This window comes from Astatotilapia calliptera, chromosome 23 (assembly GCF_900246225.1).
Source record: "Astatotilapia calliptera chromosome 23, fAstCal1.2, whole genome shotgun sequence".
NCBI lineage: Eukaryota > Metazoa > Chordata > Actinopteri > Cichliformes > Cichlidae > Astatotilapia > Astatotilapia calliptera.
This window is the reverse complement of record NC_039323.1, coordinates 23,370,173-23,388,771: the sequence shown is the minus strand read 5'-3', so window position 1 is coordinate 23,388,771 and position 18,599 is coordinate 23,370,173. Positions and strand designations below refer to the sequence as shown.

At 43.9% G+C, this 18,599-nt stretch overlaps 1 protein-coding gene across 4 annotated transcripts; it reads right to left on the bottom strand.

Annotated features, from left to right (window-relative positions):
• Positions 1 to 317: 317 nt before the first annotated feature.
• On the bottom strand, positions 318 to 18,505 carry LOC113016103 (SLAIN motif-containing protein 1-like). Of its 4 annotated transcripts, XM_026158650.1 has the most exons (10): positions 17,926 to 18,505; positions 16,272 to 16,414; positions 7,651 to 7,794; positions 7,364 to 7,483; positions 4,510 to 4,659; positions 3,691 to 4,074; positions 2,942 to 2,953; positions 2,307 to 2,456; positions 1,866 to 2,187; positions 318 to 1,455 (listed from the first exon to the last, which is right to left on the bottom strand). In XM_026158650.1, the coding sequence occupies exons 1-10, from the start codon at positions 18,318 to 18,320 to the stop codon at positions 1,380 to 1,382; spliced, it is 1,896 nt and encodes a 631-aa protein (XP_026014435.1). In that variant the 5' UTR covers positions 18,321 to 18,505; the 3' UTR covers positions 318 to 1,379. The 4 variants fall into 4 exon arrangements, with proteins under 4 accessions (XP_026014435.1, XP_026014436.1, XP_026014437.1 ...); XM_026158651.1 differs by lacking the exon at positions 2,942 to 2,953; XM_026158652.1 differs by lacking the exon at positions 7,364 to 7,483.
• Between the last annotated feature and the right edge of the window lie 94 nt (positions 18,506 to 18,599).

Genomic DNA, 18,599 nt, shown 5'->3' with positions numbered 1-18,599 from the left:
CCATTGTGCTCTGGCACAATCATAGGCATCGGTTGCTACTGAAAACAAGAAATAACACCATGAGCTGAACCTGTTAATGGTGGTGGTGTGAAGCAGTGGGCAGCCACCAATGCAGCGCCCGGGGAGCAGCGTGTAGGGACGGTACCTTACTCAGGGGTACCTCAATGTAGCCGTTCAGTGGAGTCAAACCCCCGCCGGGGCCATTAAAATATTATACCACTAGGTGGCAGCGTTGACCATTTCCACAATTTAAGTGATGCTGAAGAAGTCTGCTCCACTTTGTTACAGTGTTTCACTCATGCAAACATAAAAACAGCTTTAATTTAGAATATTTTATTAAAATGCTCACTCATTCGGTCTATCACAGTAACAAAAGTGTCAGGGTTTTGTGAAATGTGCCGTGGTCAAATATTACAAACAGACGGTGCTACATTAGGCTGCGTGTTAACTGTGAAACATCCCCAGAACGTTTTACTAACAGCCGTTTACTCACTTTAAATCCATAAAATCAAATACAGATATATTAAAAAAAGAAGTGCAAGTGTTAGTAAACAGAACAAAAAAGAAACAAAGTTGAGAGATTTTATACAAAAGTGCAACAAGAACCGTTTCCTCTTATCAGTCAGACAGTTTTAAAGTGTTAATATGCACAAAACTTGTGTAAACATTCAGATATTTTGGTCAAGCGTCACGTTTAAAATCAAATATCGGATCAATTAATATATATGTATGCACACTTAATAGTTAGATTTGTACACGAATACGTCATTTATTACGTTTATTGTAAAAACTGGAGTAATTGTACCCAAATGCACAGGGACTGATTAAACTTTAGCAGCATTGTGGGCGCTCGTTGCCACAGGGAAAAATCTCCTGATTAGTCAAAATTATTTATTTATTCAAAATAAATGTGTTATAAACAAACACACACAGCATCACGAGGCTCATTAAAAAAACCCAAACAAACTGGCAGCCCTCTTCAGCGGGTTAGTATTACTGGTACCCATCAGCCAGCGGTTTATTGCACAAGAGCAGCAGGGAACAGCGCCCCCTTGGCACAGACCACACTCGTCGATTGTGAAGCAGTCAGTGAATTCAAGGGCTGACGTGCAAACGCAGATTAAGAAAACCCGACTTCCCCGAAGAAATTCTGCATAGACTCTGAGAGATCGGTTCACAAAGACCCTCGGCCGACCTTTCTATGCAGGATCTCAGATTTAAGGTCATCAACAGTCACTTTTTTTGGTCAGAAACCTTTCAGCATCTCCACGGGCAAAAAACAAAAAAACAAAAAAAACCCTTGATGCTGAAGTGCAGCGAGTCGCCCCAACCAGCGGGGTGTTGCTGCCACTACTGCGCCGCCGCAAACGTCACGTCCATCAGTAGCAGCCGTCTCGCCAGGTGCTGTCGCGGAGGGCACTGAAGGTGGACAAGCTCTTTGGAGGAGTCAGTAAACTGAGGGAACAGGAGGACGACTAAAGTCAGAGGACAGACAAAGACATGATGTTCCACAACAGGTAAATCTAACAGACATTCGCTGGAGCCACATGTCTCAGGAACCCCACCAGTGCGGTGTGGATGACGAGTAACACTCGGTGCTTTGCCTCATTTCAAACTTTTAGTGTGAGTCCAAATGAATCTAATACCATGTGCTCCAGGGAGAGTGCAGCAACATCAGTGTTTGATGAGAGTTGTTGCTTCAAATGAACAAATTACACAGTACTCTTTATTTTTAAAAAGTAATCCATTATTTTACACATTTACTGACTATAGTCCAATGAGGTAGGTTTGTGTTACTTCAGATTGCGCAAGCAAACACACACACACACACACACACACACACACACCTTCTTTTTAAAGTTTACCTTCGTGCTGGTTGGGCCACCTTGCTGCGGGGGGTGGAGCTTGTGGTACCAACAAAGGAGGCAGGGCGGGGCAGGCTGCTGCGTGCAGTGTTTGAGGTGGTGGGTGTCCCTGCAGGTTTACTAAGCAAAGGGATCCCGCTGTTGGCCCCACCCCCCCCACTGCTGTTCAGATTAAGAGACTGGAGACTGATGGAGGTGGGCATGGAGGCGGAGCCCTTGATAGTGGGACTGACGTAGGCAGTGGCCTTCAGAGGTGGCCGTGACAATGAGGTGAAGTTCCCGACACTCTGGACTCTGTTTTGGAGTTGGCCTGGAGAGGGGACTGAAGACGAGAGGAGACAAGCTGAAGTTAGTAAACTTACTTGGCTGGCGGCGCCTTCAAGGCGAATGAATTTTTGGGTGAGCTGTCCCTTTAATTAGAGAAGACAAGCAGCGTCTTACTGGAGGACTGCAGTCGAGCCAGTCCGCTGGACGAATCAAAGCTCTGGCTGTTACGAAGCAAAGAAGGGGAAGCACTGGGATTGGCTGGTATGGGCACACTGGGCATGCTGGGAGCTCTGACAAGGTTAGGCATGCTTCTCCGCAGCTTATCTAACACAGACAAAAACAGCCAACAGATTTAAGGCGTCCAGAGCTGCGCCAGGCCAGATTAATAAAGTTATCTGCAGAGTCTGCAAACAGAGAAGCTTCCAAACAAAAACACAGAGACAAATAGAAACCTTCAGATGCTGAACTATTTTTTAAAGATGCCTCAAAGCAGCCTCTGATCTTCTTTATACTGCTAACAGTTTCCAGCCCCCCACAGTCAGATATACACTCCTAACTTGTAATCCCATCAAACTCTCGGAGTCTCCGCCTCAAAATGGAAACACATGCCAGCCCGAGAGCTTTAAGAGCAGTTGTACAAGAGGATTAGAAAGAGTTTATGAAGCAGGTAGAGCGTCAGCGAGGTCAGGACCGAGACACCGTCACAGTGTTAAAGGGGCGAGGTTCACAATTAGAAGAAAAAAATACTCAAATTAATGTTCAGAGATGATGTATGAGGTTAGATATACTGAACCATGTTATTGACTTACTCTCATATTCGGCTGGAGGCCATGATGAAGTTTTCCCCCCAAAACAACATGTCCAACGTCATACACGTACACAGCAATACACACAAATATCACACGCACAAAACATAAACACAGAGATAATTTATATTAGTACTCTTCAAAGCATTAATAGGTGCTGATTCTATCAAAAGATCATCAGTAGTTTTAATCCATGTCTGCTGATGGATGGAAATACCTTCTAGTGCCAGATTCTTAAAATCAGGCTTTGGTTCATCCTCATTAAAGGACTACACTCTGAGATTAAAGGTACAGTCAGGCTTTCAGCTTATTTAATAGACAAAAGAAAAGAAAAGAAAAGAAAAAGAGGTGATATACTCATAAATTTGGAGTAGCGTGTGTGTGTGTGTGTGTGTGTGTGTGTGTGTGTGTGTGTGTGTGTGTGTGTGTGTGTGTGTGAGAGAGAGAGAGATTTGTACATGTATATTCTCATAGACATTCATTTTTGATATTGTTATAAGCTAATGTTAGGCTCGAGTGTCCTTAAAAGTCACTTACAATTTGATTACATTCTCACAACGTATTAGAGTTTAAGTGTCTGAGATCAAAAGTGTTAGATCCACTTTCATGAAAGTTTCACTAACACCAGCTATTCTTCTGGTCTCTCAGGAAGCAGAAGACCAGAAGAATGAGCTGAAAAGGAATCTGTTCCTTGATAATTCCGCACAACAGCCTTGTTTCTTTATTTACATCGAGTTTCCCCCTTTCCTCACCTGAACCTGGTCTGAAGCACTGTTGCTCGGCTGCGCAGGTGCTGCCCACTCCCAGCCCCAGCCCAAGACCCTGAGACTGGGCTTGGAGCGCAGGTTGAACGGCGAACCCAGCGGAAGGGTACGGGGGGGTGGAGGGGGTGGAAGGAGGGGTGCACAGGGAACTGGTGCTTCTTCGCCAGTCTCGGATGCTGGAGAAAGTGTGGGAGTGGGGCAGGCGGGTGAGGCGTGGCTGTGGTGGCGGCAGGAGACCGTAGTCTTCGTCGTCCTCCTCGTCTTCCTCCTCCAGGTCGGGACCGGCGCTGAGCTGGCTGAGCTGGAAGGTCAAGCTCTGGCTGCGGCGGTTGGCCAGGACGGATGAGGTGCTGGCGAGGTCCTGCCTTAGACCTGGGGGAGCGAGATATGAGGACCAGCGTGCAAAACACCCACCACACACGCACACGCACACACACAGTCATCACCTCCTGGGGTTAATGAAGCTGAAGTAGCGATGGGCTCTGAGATCTGGTGCCATATGTTAAATTATTAGGAGGGGGGGGGGGGGGGGGGGGGGGGGGGGACAGTAGGGATAGACAGACGGACAGCAGGAGAAGTGAGTTGGCTCAAATGACACAGATAACCATAAAAAAGTGACCAAACAGCCAGAATGATTTCTACTGTCCTGAAATCATTTCAGAAACATCTCTCTCTGTATAAAGATTCAGATTTATAGTGCATTTTAAGCACTCTGGCAGGCGGAGCAAACAACTAATCAACAGTCTACAACTCAAATCAAAAATCAGGAAGTGCAGTCAGGGTGCAGACGGAGGTCCTGCTACTTACTCTCCTCCTGCAGCCGGGCCATAACCTGGACATCAGTGAGGTCCTGCAGCTTGTATCCCAGAGCAATGGAGTCATCCTCTGCCTCAGATGCTCCCAGGTCGCTGTCCATGGACGACTGCGGGCTGAGGGTGGAGCGCCGCAGGCTGCGACCTTCAAGTAAAAACAAGACCCAAGAAGTCAGACTTTCCTCTCCGATGTCTCACTTCATGCTGCACAGTTAAACAAATGAGGCAGGACTGCTCCGATGAGAGAAGTACCCTTCACTCTTCAGAGTGTCCTCCACATAAAGATGAGGGGTCCGGACTAATGGAGGGCGATGCTCGGCTCACAGAATTAGAGCCCATTAGGCAGCAGTGAGGCAGAAATATTAAGCCCGAGGTTACAAAAACCTCTTCACAGTTAACGATCTGCCTGATATCTGCTCCCTGCGACTGCTCTATAAAGTAATCCCTTCCATCAGTGCCATTATTCTAATTACTTTAGTCTTATTTGACTCACACAGGCCAGGATTTCTGCACCTTTACGAGCTTCTTTAACGCGGGCCGTCTCTGAATCTTTGAAATTAACTCCTACCAATCAAGAAAGGAACATTAAAAATGTCTGTGGGTTGTGCTGAGTGACACAGGTTTCTCTGGATAGACAAGTGAGACTTTTGAGATCAGCACAAATGACATTTCCTTCACTTCCACTTTGGGCACAAGCTCAGGTAGGTCAACGGTCAGCTTCTTCAGGTAAAACAAATCCCATAATAGGTTTTTTTTCCCTCCTTCAGGTCGATGAGTTTGTCATATTTTCTTGTGTGAAGTAATTTGTAACATGCCTTCAGGGAAGCACTCTATAAATAAAGCCTCATTAAAACTATCGCAGTGAAGTTTTAGAATATTGTTGCTGTGCAGTTTAGATCAGAGGTGCTTTTAATAAAAGGCCAGGGCTAAGTGGTTGTTCCTTCAGTGGGTAGAGTACACACCAAACGGGCTGCACCACCTACAGGAGCTGTTTGGTCATAGAAATGAGGCCATGAAGCTCCTGTCACACAGCTTTAGTGCTGATGTTAATGCCAGAGGAGGTTTGGAGCGCCGCGGTTACAAGTCAGCAATCAGTTCCCCGATCTGCAACTTTATGTGGTTCTGCTGTGGTTTCTAAAAGCTTCCTCTTAGCAATACCAAAACTTACAGCTGATGGTGGAATTTCTCCATGAAACTGTACAATGAGGAGAACACACCTGTTGAGAATAAGACACATTTCTGTTCTAAGGCCTTTAAAATTATTTTTCAGACTCATCTACTCTTAAACAGTCGTTCACACCGATCACAAAATTTCGTAGGAGGAATTTTTTGGCATTCATTTTTTGAATCAATCTCGATTTTTGAGACTTTTCACATGCGAATAAACAGATATGATCAATCGGATCACTGCATTTGTGGTCGTAGCTCCAAAACGTGCACCGGTACCAACTACACAATGAGATGGAAACAGCAGACGTTGCTCCGGGGTTAATCGGCTCTCTCAAATCGTTTCCCCAACATCTAGACCCAACTCTCCCAACAACAGTTCAAAATGCCTCACTGACATCCTGAAATAAGTACTAAAGCAGCTGTGATACAACTTCAGCTCCCGGATCAAACCATTAAAGCGTCCCTGCTGTCGCCTGCTCATGAGAACCGGATGAACCCACAATCTCAGTTTCTTCCTTTTCTTGTTTAGAAACATCAGGACCAGCTCAATCTCACTTCACCATGACTCATGCAATGCAGAGCTTTTGGTGCATTTAAACGTTATGAGACACTTGCATATGAAAAATTGGGAATTTCGCATCGTTTTTCTAAATGCTTTCAGTGTGTAAAAGCCTTCACACATTCTTGGAGCCGTTTTAGATTTATAGTGTACATATTATGTATTAATACAATCTGTGCTACTCTCTTACACATCAGTCTTTTCATTTCCCTTGTTTTCACTGTTTATGTAAAACTGCTGCAGTCTCACAATATAAGGTTCTCACTACGCAACTGTGGCACTTTATCCATCTTGATTATTTGTTGTTGACTATTTTTATTCCTTATCCTGCTGCTGTAATATTAATAATTTCCCTTGTGGGACCAATAAAGCATCTAACTATCACATTTAGTGCTTCAGCTGCCATAGTGTGTTTAACCTTTTCATATTTTTCCAGTATTGTAGCTTTATCCAAGCTTTCATCGGTAAGACGCTGCCAATCGTGCCTCTTTCTTGAAAGCGTGCTTATAGATAAATGAACAAACCCTGGGTTGACTGAGCCCAGCACAGAGCCCATTTGACAGCCCCGAACACATTGGTGGCACAGAGGAGGGCAGGGAGGTTCCCGTTTAGGAGAGCACGAGAAAAAGGCTCATTAAAGCCAGTGTCATGGAAATAAGCTTTGGGCAAACACCCACCACCACTACTTGGACCCCCCAGCAGTTATTTCTGAGCTACATTGCTCAGGATGTGAGCTCGCTCCCTTCAGGGCTGAGCAGTTTTATTCCCTGCAGCTTCGCCCTCTCCTGTGTCTGGAACGTCGTTTTTTCCATTGCTAATAATGCACTTGAATCCACTTTGCCTTCAAACAGGATTCACGTGCAGCAGTGAAATGTAGTCTTATAACGAGCAACAAGCAGGGCAGAGGAAAAAAAAAAAAAAGGCTGCGATGGAAAATATATTCTTCAATTTCAACTTCCTACAGGAGGGAATGTTTGGAATAATGTATAAAAAGCTTGAGCATGACCCAGTTTTTTCCTCCCCCGGCACATTCGTATTCTGGTTACAATACGTATTAAATTTTTAATGTTTGTAAGGAATCAACATGTTCTTTTAAGAAGAGCAGCAAAGGAAGGCTTACTTCGGGTGAGCGGGTGAGGGAGGAAGGTGGGAGTCCTCTCAGCTACGGGGGAGAGCTCCTTCCCGATGGGACTGAGAGTCCGATGGAGGAGAGGGTGGAGCGGGGAGGAGAGGGAAGGAACTGAGGCACAGAGGGAGGGGAAGCCAGTTTTGGGAGAAAAAGATGTGACAGACAGCTGATTCATGAGTGAAAGTTGCACTGATGTTCAAATCTGGACAGTACTCGAGGAAATTTAAGTCCCAGGCCAGCTGATTATGATGCTTTGAAAAAAGATAAAACATTGGTACCGTGTCTTTCAGACGGCTGAGGAGTGGAGCAGGGCTTGGTTGGAGGGGAAGCACTGATAGGAGACACTCCAGCAACTCGACTCAGAGGAGGACCGGGAGAGGAGGAAGGAGAGGGGCTGGACAGGGAGCTACGCCACCTGGAGACTGAAGGAGGGAGAAAACAAGCACAGAGTTAGCATATGTTTAATACAAACTGTTACGTTTCCCTGTCAGACATGACACACCAACTAAAAGCTGTGGGCGGATAAAGAAACAAAAGAAAGTCCCACCCACACACACACCCACACAGGACAGTGTGTTTATAAGATTTCTGCTCTTTTCAGCATAATTATTGGAATTTGTGAATATTCAGGAGTGCACAACAGAGCAAGTGTGCTTATCTAGAAGTCTAAGGGGAAAGTGGCCCAACTGCTCACTTTATTTACTTAGTAAATTTACATTTATAGTCTTAAACATTGGTTTCAAGTCTAATTTAATACAAGATCAGGTTTACTTTATAAATGTTAGTCCAATATAGAGAAATTAATGATAAAAAGCAGAGTATTTAGTAGTGGATACTCTGGTAATAATGACTTAAGGAGTGACTACCTCTTGATAAACAAGCCACCTCCATGTGAGTACATCGACCCATCTAACAAAAACTACCCCCCCCCCCCCCCACCCCAAAAAGAAAATAAATTATATTTTTATTTATTATACTTTTATATAAACTATGGTTTCACATTAAGTGTGCATTATCCCAAAGGATGAAGTAGTTTTTAGTACATGCACCATTCATGCTTTCAGTGCAGGGGTGTCAAGTCAAACATCTGGTCCAGGGGACAGAACTGGGCCACCAAACTGACCCAGTGGACAGCTTTAGAAAATGTGACACTTGGAAAGTAGAAGGATACTTGCACAAAATATTGTACTTGTCAAAAGTACAATATGTCAAAAGACTTCACCCAAGGAATGGCATACCACACCAAAGTAGGTAGAAATGTAGGCAGTGTATTCCAACACCCAACTTTGGAGACAAAGTTAGAGAGGCAAGGCTGGAATTTATTGGACAAAGGGTGTTAAATATGGAAGAAGGGAAAGAGTTTTCATGCTATGAGGGAAACAACTGGCAGGTAGACATGTTTATCGATGAGGCAATGCTGTAACTTCATTGGTCCAGCGCACATAAAATCAAATTGGGCTGGATGGTGCCCACAATGTAAAATTAGTCTGACACCACTGATCAGTGGAAGTTACTGAGCTGACACACTCATTTATTTAAATAAAAACATTCCCATATTACATGAATGATGGGAAGATCAAACATGTTGCTAGACTGTTCAGGACCATGTAGCAAAGGCCAATACTGAGAATATGCAGCAGCTTGTTAGAATTAATACACATTAACATTTGATTTCACTCACTTCCGTCGATAGTTCATATTTTGGTTCTGTCTCTATATAAAAGTGAAGTTCCATCATACAGCTCCAACTGCCCAATAATATTTTAGTAAAAATCTTTTGGAGAATCTCTTTGACTGATTTCAGATAAACACATTTGCTTTTATTTGCAGTGCAAATTTTACATCAATCTTGTATAAAATGAAAAAGATTTCCTAACATACAAAAACATTTTTATTTTGAACAGATCATATTTCATTAATATAGGGATATACACATCCGTTATTTGGAACAGATATCTGAACTTTTCTGCCAATAAGTGCTGATTTAATCATTTTTGCCAGTGTTAGCTGCTGTAAGCCTCTTTTAGCCGGCGTTAACCTCCGTTAGCGAAACCTTGAGGGTAGCTCTAGCATTGTTAGACTTACCACACATCTGTCAGACTATGATGTGAGAATGAAGTCAGACTCTTTGTCAGATAAAAAGTTTTCAGGTCACTTGACCTTATCATTAGCTGGTGACTCTTTGAGACACTTTTTCGCTGCTTTTGCAAATAAGGAACCCTTCTCAGATGACAGTACTTTATCATATCTTAACTCTGAAGCTGCAGAAATGAATTAAAATTTGTCTATGACTTCTCTTCTCGTATGTGGCCGGTCTCTAGCTACATACATAAAACAAGACTGAACAGTGTGTTCAAGGTGGCGGGCCAATATGACAAACCTGCACCTACGTATTTTTAACAGATTAATTCTAAGTTTGAGAACACAGTTTGTCGGAATACATAATTATGCACTTATAAATATATATTTATGAGCATAATATTATTGTTTTTCTGTTAAAAACGACTGACTGTAACATTTTAAGCTCAGAGTCGGGTAGACGTAGAAACTAGAAGGACATCACTGAGAAGCTTTTATTTCACTTACAGTAACGACTTGTTGCCAACTCGATTAATGTCCTTTTACTCCACCTGTGCCTCGATAGCGCTACATCAATGAGTGCAGGAGTGGGAATAAAGGACAAACTAGAGTGTAAATGAGCCGTAGTCCTCATTTCCTCACAATGAATTGGTACTTCACACCAGCAAGCATCCAAAATGAAACATGTTAACATTTTTGGGTGTAATGTCTCTTTAAATGCCATCAGTGAATATTCTATGGGACTTAAAAAAAAGGGAAAAAAAAATCACCATCAGTTCGACTCTTTTGTTCTTTACAGCTCAAAATCAGAGATAAAAAGACAATAACCACACAAAGCCAGACATCACAGACGTCTTTGTGCACGAGGGCAGCGCCGTGCAGCCGCTACCTCACCAGCGGTGTCTGTCACCGACTGCTCTATTCAGCAGCTCAGCGCCGAGGACAAAGCAGGATTCAACACAACAGAGACGCTCACACAATGCAGCTGTACCTGGTGCTGTGCGCCTCTCACACAAATACTATTCATAGAAAGAAGAAACATGACAGCTTTGAGACACACACACACACTTTTGGAATCAGAGGTGAATAAAAGAAAATACTGCTTGTATTATTTAAAAGGTGTGCGAGTAAGGCTGGTGTCCGCACAGAGATGCGAGGGAAATCTTTCTCTCCTTTACCTGTCAATGTGAATATAAAAGCATTTAGCTACGAACCTTTCATGTACACCGTTGCTATGGCAACAGCTCTTCATTTCATCACGGCAAACCTCGGGTGGGGGAGAGAGAGCTAGTGGGCCAAGTTGGTGGGAGGATTCCTCTGCAGAGGATGGTTAGTGTGTCGAGTGGAGGTTTAACTGCTTCTGATGCAACAAGGTGCACAGCCGAGGCAACTTCAGAGGATGCAGCCGAGTCAGGGAGTCGAACTCTGTGACCCAAATACTGAGACTGCAACGGGAGGCTAGTTTAAAGCACATGGAAGGTTAGCATGTGATCAGCAATGCAGAGGTGACACTCCAGCACAGTGATCACAGCAGCTGCAATATTCCTTAAGATTTGTTTGTCAGCACTCGCACTCAGCCCATCTAAAACAAGCCTGAGTTACCGTAGAAATGTGTCTAACTGGCAACATGGCTCTCAGGAAGTAACTTGCTACAAACCAAGTGTGGCCGAAAAGATATGCTGTAATGAAATTCACAAGTATCGAGTTCTGGCTGCTACACCAAGACTTGAACACAGTAGCTTTGCATGAGTCACAGTTCAAAATAATCCTCATTTTATCTGATTCTAGGCCTTCAGATCATCCTCTCTGAAACAAGACAAGAGGTTAGCTCTTCCTCGCACAAGATTAAAAGCAGGTGGCTTCTGTGCCTGAGATGACCAATTCATGATGTTTCCTACTGATGTCATCATAAAGATGAGGAAAATGAAGAAAATCTAACAGAGGGAGGGGCTATTTGATCTTGATTAAACCACAATTTGTTCTGTTAGATGCTCAGAATAACCCAAAGTTCAAAGTGACATCTGGTTTCCGACCGGTTGTATTCCTGTATCAAAGCCACGCTGCCGAGCACCATGTCATTTTACAGTTAAATTGTCATCCTGCAGCAACTACGTCACTATTTGTGGAGGACTTCCTGTTTCAGATTTGTGAGTTGGGCTGGTCTCTGAATTCAAGTCGTGAATGTGAATTTCCATGCATTCAGATTTGTAATTTTTGCCAGTTTAGTGCAATTAATCACTGTATAGCAACAATGAGGTCAAGTTGTCATGCAGTTCCCAACCCTTATCGACCTCTTGTTGTTGTTTTATGGCCGTCTTGACACGCCAATGTTGCTTTGAAGACGGCAGCTGACTACGAGTGGTTTCAGACATGGTCCCCGTCTTCAAAATGACCATTTCAAAAGGCAACACGATCACAAGTTCAGTGCAGTAGCACAGTAGCAACAACTTTGTCTCCCACGACCGGTTTCCTTTGTGTGACTATAGCATCAGGATATGTCAGACTTTGAATGTGAAGTCGTAGCTTACTTGATTGTGCGTTATAGTCATATCAAACATGGCCACCTAGAGACTGGCACCATAAATTCAGCAGGAAAAGTGCTTAGCAACCAGACAGCTGGGCCCTCTTTTGCAACCATGTGTTGATCCTGGCTGGTCACTAGAAAGAAAACAGATTCAAGGCACTTTTCAATAGCACCAAACATGAGCACCAATTATTTGCCTTGGCAAACCTAAACTTTGACTTAATGATGGCATGATACCATTAGAGACTTGCTGAAACTGCATAAGGAGGCGGGGGATGCTTTTGCACAAAGAACAGGCATACATGCAGGCTTTAAATCTTGCCTCCTTTCTTTATTAATTGATTTAATCAAAAACATTACTGTCACAGTGAATTTTTGGATTGCGTTGGTGAATCTCCACTCTGCGCATCTAACAAGATTAAATTCAATGTTGCTCTTTCTGCAAGCTTTGCGGTTACAGTGTGAAGATTAGCCTTTCTACACCAACAGCCGGCCCTTGATGGAAGCAAAATTGCAGTGTAAGTGAAGTATTTCTTTGACTTTAACACTGCACATAATTACTTGATTCCTAAGTATGTGGAGGCTGAGCGGGATCGTATGCAGACGAGCGCGCCCACGCAGGTGAGTGGAGCTCCATCTCGCCTCATTAAAGGCTGCGGGCGTTAAGCTGCCTGTTCAGCTGAGGCCGTGGGAGCTGTCGCCTCCACTCACACTTCACAAGCAGCCCCATCTTACACGCACGCACACACACACACACACAAAACTACAAAGAGACCCATCGATTTGATGAGGACTCTGATAAGCACACGGACATCAGGACTGATGATCCTGATCTGCTTTTTCCAGGTCACCTGTCGATAAACTCCAAACACGAAATCCATTTTTACAGACCCATGAGGTAACCATGACAACACTAAGCCAAGCGGCGGCCTCACCACTGCCATCGATCCACTGGTCTGCTCCTTGCTTTAACCTGCTGGTATATTTACACCAACTTCCTGTTTTACTTGCTCAGATCTTTTCCGGTTGCTCAGTATCGCTAAGCGACGGCTGTAATTATGACAGACACGCAGGTCAGCTGACCTGGGCCTGATCTGCCTAAGAAGTGCCGACGGACTGCTGAGCCCTGCAGTGCATGGATGAAGGTGAGCCGACCTCAGACTGATCACCGTGACCACAGAGTACTTAGGAAGCATTACTGAGGTGACTGCTTATCTTACTGGCTTTAAAAAGTGGATCATTTAAAAAGAGCACTAGTGACTGTGCTGCCAGCTGTTTCCATTCATCTCCAGACCTGCTGAGATTTCACCTCTCACAGGAAATGTCTCCTGCTTCTTAAGCTGATTAAACAAATGCAGTGTCACGTTACACTTGTGCTCTAGCACATTACTGCTGCGTCTTTGCATATCAGTCCAAACACCTCCCGTCTGACCATCACAGGTTTATCTGAACAACTTTGAGGGGTGAGATACATTTTTTAAACAGGATTTAGGTAAAAATGTCATGCCCCTGCCTTCATATTGGTAAAAAAGGGGATCACCATGATAAATTCTGGAAAACACTTTAGTGCACCAACCTTCGTTTCTTTATATATTGCTTACAAAGAGCCAGACGTTGTCATTTTCTAAAGAGTCACCAGTTCTAGAGGTTTTCTAAAGTGTTTCTTTGGACAATAGCTGCTTTTTCACACATTTTCAGTCCAGTCCTTCAGACAACAACATTTCTTTTCTTGAATCTATGAAAAATATCTGGAACTTCAGTGGATCGTTTGAGACCATTTCTGATGAGACTTCAGTGAACAAACATCTCAGTGCATTCCTGTTTTATTGTACTTTTACCTTAGAGTACTTTATTTTTCTATTGTCCCTTATTTTTGTGTTCAATGTAAAGCACTTTTGTCACCTATAGTTGTTTAGTATTTGCTATACAAATAAAGTTGAAATTTCGTTGTCCAAACTCTGTTTCTGCCTTAAATACTGTATTTACATGTTTCAATATAATAACTGCACCCATTTCTTATTTTACTAGCAAGATAAACAAATGAGTGGTAGCTCTTTTCTTGCTAATGGCTCCTCCAAAATAAATGGCACAGAGAAAATAGCTACACAAATATCAACAACTTTTGTGTGGCCGTTAGTTCGACTTTAATGCATGCAGTGTTGGACTGAGCAAACTGTTCCGTCCACAAACAGTAAACCACCACTGAGAACACAACTTCTCTCATACACGATCCAAGACATGAAGATCAAGAAACAAGCTGCTCAAGCTGAGTAAGTTGAGAAGCCAAACAAGCAGCTGTCAATCTTGATTTTCAACAGGTAACAAAAGCAGAGATGAACAAGCTCATATTTTCTGCCTGTACTGGTTCATACGGCACAATCACCAAAACAGAGTGTGACGTTTTTCCTTCTCCTCCACCCCACGCAGTTTGCTGGCAGCTTTGTGCTAATTTCAAACAGGCAACTAAAACAAAGACCTTCTGTATGCATTTCATTTTAAAGAGATATTGGAGCAGACGAAGTTTGGCGTCATATTGTCAGAGCAATCGCACAGGTGACGTTTTGACATAAAAGGAACCTAATTAATAACCTTCTAAATACAATAGCACAAAATTTCTTGTAACACAACACCGCTCAATACAAACTCAGAAAATGGCCACAAGAGCAGGAAGAACAGTTTCAGCTGGAAAAACTAAAAATTAACATTGTAAAATAATACTAACAACAAAAACAACAAATTAATAAAAATAAATGGAGTGCAATTACACTTTTCTTATGCTGACATGCCGAGGCCCCAGCTGCCCACAGATGTGCTGACGTATCTAAAGTAAAGAGTCTTTACTTATTCATTACTGAATGAATTATTACACATTGCTCAAGTAAATGAGAAGCTGGGCTGTTTTTTTTTTTTTTTTTAAGGGAGGGCTTTTCTATTAATTTCTGTGTCTGCATTTGTATTCTTAGTACAGCTTTGCATGATTCACAGTATCAAAATAATCCTCTTATCTCATTATGTCCTTAAAGCTAGCTTTCTTCTGGTTGGATGGTTCTCACAAACAGAAGCTTTTGACAGCGAGTGGGTGGGGCTTGTACCTGCTCAGTATTATCATACTGGTGTGAAAAAATAAATGATTCAAATGTGTCTGCATGTCATTTTGAAACTCATGCTCAAACGCTGACACAGTTTTAAGGAATTCATCCACACTGAACAAAAACCAGTGTTGACAAATTAATCTGCTGAACCCAGGGACTCATCTCATCAGTAATACACTATACTGCCAAAAGTATTCACTCATCCATACAAACTATTGAATTCAAGTGTTCCAATCACTTTAGTGGTCACAGGTGTATAAAAATCAAGCAGCTAGCCTGCTTGTACAAGCAAGCTCCATAAAGACAGAGGAGAGAATTTGGTGTAGAAGAACTTGACTGGCCTGCACAGAGTCCTGACCTCAACTCGACAGAACACCTTTGGGATTAATTCGATTGCAATCTGTGAACCAGGCCTTCATCCGACTGTACTTCTGGAAGAATGTTCAAAAATTCCCATAAACGCTCCTGAACCTCAGTTGAAGCTGTTGTGTCTGCAAAGGGCTGACATCATATCAAACCCTAAGAATGGGAGGTCACTTAAGTTCAGATGTGTGTGAAGGCAGATGAGTGAATACTTTTTGCAGTGTAGTGTATTTGTGCTCAACACATTTCTTTCTAACAAGCCAGCAGCTGTGCTGTGTGCAAGATCTGTACGAACTAACACCAACACTTCCTCCTGGCCAGCATTTGTGTTGTGAGAGACAGTAGGGGCGTGTGAGGTAGCGAGCGCTCTTGTTTTTGGCAAGACACTAAAAGCTGTGTACATCAGTTTTAAAATAGCCTGGAGGCGAGCGGCACCCTGCAAACTAATCCGCTGCCTCAGCCTTTGGTTTTAGCGTGCACTGAACAACAGAACTGCGGGGACTTCAAGCTCTGAAATGCTCCCAAGATAAAGATGCATTTTATTAAGAGAAACCGTCTTGAGAAACACCCACAGGCTGAACTCCAAGTTAATGAGGAAGAAACTCCCACTCTTCACTCATCTACTCAGAGAAATATCAGACTTGATCATCTTTCTTGCAGCAGTAGCTACAGCAGTGCTCCCAGCAGCAACTTAATCATGTGGCTTGTGTCCTCTTTTGCACCATTGACCTGCACAGCCAGGTGTGTGCAATCCACCTCCCTTGGGGGGGGGGGGGGGGCGGGGGCAGTCAGAGTCGTTTTCTCTACACACAAATTACAAAACAAACCAGTTGACTCGCACCTTGCTCTAGCCGGAGGGACAGCGACCTTCTGGCGGCCTCCACCTCCGATTTGGGGCTGTCCAGAGCCTGCCGGCACCACTGCAGCGGTGTGAGGGCGTCGCTCGTGGTCTCCGACCTGCGGTCCTTTGATGACACATATAACCTGGAAAGAGAAGCAAGAGTGAACTAGACTTCTACAACTTCTATGAGCTCTGATAGGAGACTCTGGTCAATCCCAGATCTTTCCAAACATGATCAGGGGAGCAGTTTAAGAGACTACAAAGAGCTGGACAGTGTGTACACTGTGGTGGGGACAAATCTGGGAAAGCCAAACTCAAAGGTCAACAAAGACTTACTCTGTAGTAAGGTGCTTGAATGCTCATTCATTCTGAAAGCCAACTGGAGCTTTACTTATTTAGCCTATAAACCAAGTAGTCCATCCTAATGTTTCAGGGCGTAGAGATGATGTTACTGCCCAACAAACAGTTCAAAACCAAAGAGTGTGTTTGTGTAACTCTGAGAAAAGCGGTAAAAGCTCACATTTGAGATGGCAAAACAAGAAAACACAAATTACTGCCACTGTTTTGCCCAAGTTTGTGCTTGAAAGACATCTAAAACCAGTACTTAACAATGCCCACATGAGAATTTCCTCCTTTTCTGTCATAAGAAGCTGTGGTCAGGCATTTACATACACAGGCCTGTTAACTTGTTACCCATCATGATCAATTACACCTGGTAGTGTCTCTTTGCGACTATTAAAATATATAGACAAATATTACTCTTAATGCCATCTTCCTCTTTTAAAACTTCTCCTGTTTCATGTCAACATCCTCCTCACTACATATCTAGCCTTAATCACGTGCCTATTCTTTTAACTCAACTCTTAGCTGTTGAATACAGATAACCAACTCAATCTGGATAATTCAGTGCTGTGACATACATATATAATCTCTCAGCACACAGTCCCTGACAGATCGCACTCCAGACTCCATCGTTCCTTTTGCGCCACCAACTCGTTTCCTCCTGAGTCAGAGAAATCTGTCTCCCACTCAGTTTGAAGGTGGTGTCAAGCCTTTTTAGAAGCAAGGAAGAGGCTCAAACAGAGTGGATCAGATTATTCTGACAGCCCGGATGCTGCTGCTCTGTGGGCAACATGGAAGAAGCTGAATTATAGATTAAAACCCCGGCTGACATCAGGTGAGAGTGTGACCTGAAGGGGACTGAGTGCACACCCACACATGGAGATCTGTCATATTCATATCTATCTATCTATCTATCTATCTATCTATCTATCTATCTATCTATCGCTACAAGTGAAAAAAATGACCACTTGTATTAGTTAAATGCAGCCCTGGGTCACTTCCTGTTTATGAGTTTGCACAACACCTCACAAGCTGTGACAAAAATCAGCAAAAAATTTCACTTTCTTAATTTGATTTAGTCCTCTCTGCAGCCACTCCACAGCAAAACACAAGAAGTGTTTCCCTGAAGCTTTAAAGGCAAGTGGCAGCACATAAGTAGGGCCTGATTAACTTCAAGGTGTGTGTGGCTTTGTTGGGGCACTGCAGAGGGCTGGAGCAGCTGAAAACAAAGCTTTAAAATCCCACATTTCAGTTAGAAATCACATACTACATGACTGAGCAACATATGGTTGGAAATGCAGTGTGCACTTACCAGGTTTCATCAGACTCCTCTGAGCAGCTCAGGGAATTCAAATCCAGAAGTTCCAGCTCGTCCAGAACCGACGGCTCAGATGCATCCTCCTCCTCCTCGTCGTCCTCCTCCCTCGCAGCAGCAGCCGCTCCATCCCTGCCGCTGTGCGGGTGGAAATAGTCGAAAGGCTCCTCGGGGGCGGAGAACGAGCCCAAGGACGAGTGGCACAGCAGGGTGGGCAGCGGGCTGGGGAGGCAGTATCCGCCGGCGCCGGCTCGGGTGCGCAGCTGCTCGTTCTGCCGCTCCAGTTTGCGCACCAGCTCCTGCAGCTTCTTCACCTCCAGCTCGGCGTTCAGGGTGTTGCTGTTGCAGTCCACCTCCGTCATGATCGCGGGGTTCAGCACGGCCGCCTCCATTGGAGCAAAGAAAAGCACACGAAAAGACCACAATACCAGCCGCCTTCACCTCTACCTCCACCTTAAACCACAAATGGAGGACAGGTAGGGCCAAGCTGCTGCTGCTGCGCCCTCAGACTGCTTTCTGTATTCGGCAGCGGTAGTAATCTGTCTAGTACGCCTGTCTGGACGTTCACCCAATGGGAGACTACATAACTCCCCCCCTCCCTCCGACACATTTACACACGTACCCCTCCCTCTGTTCCTCTCCCGGCACTGATTACAGGTAGATGGTGCACC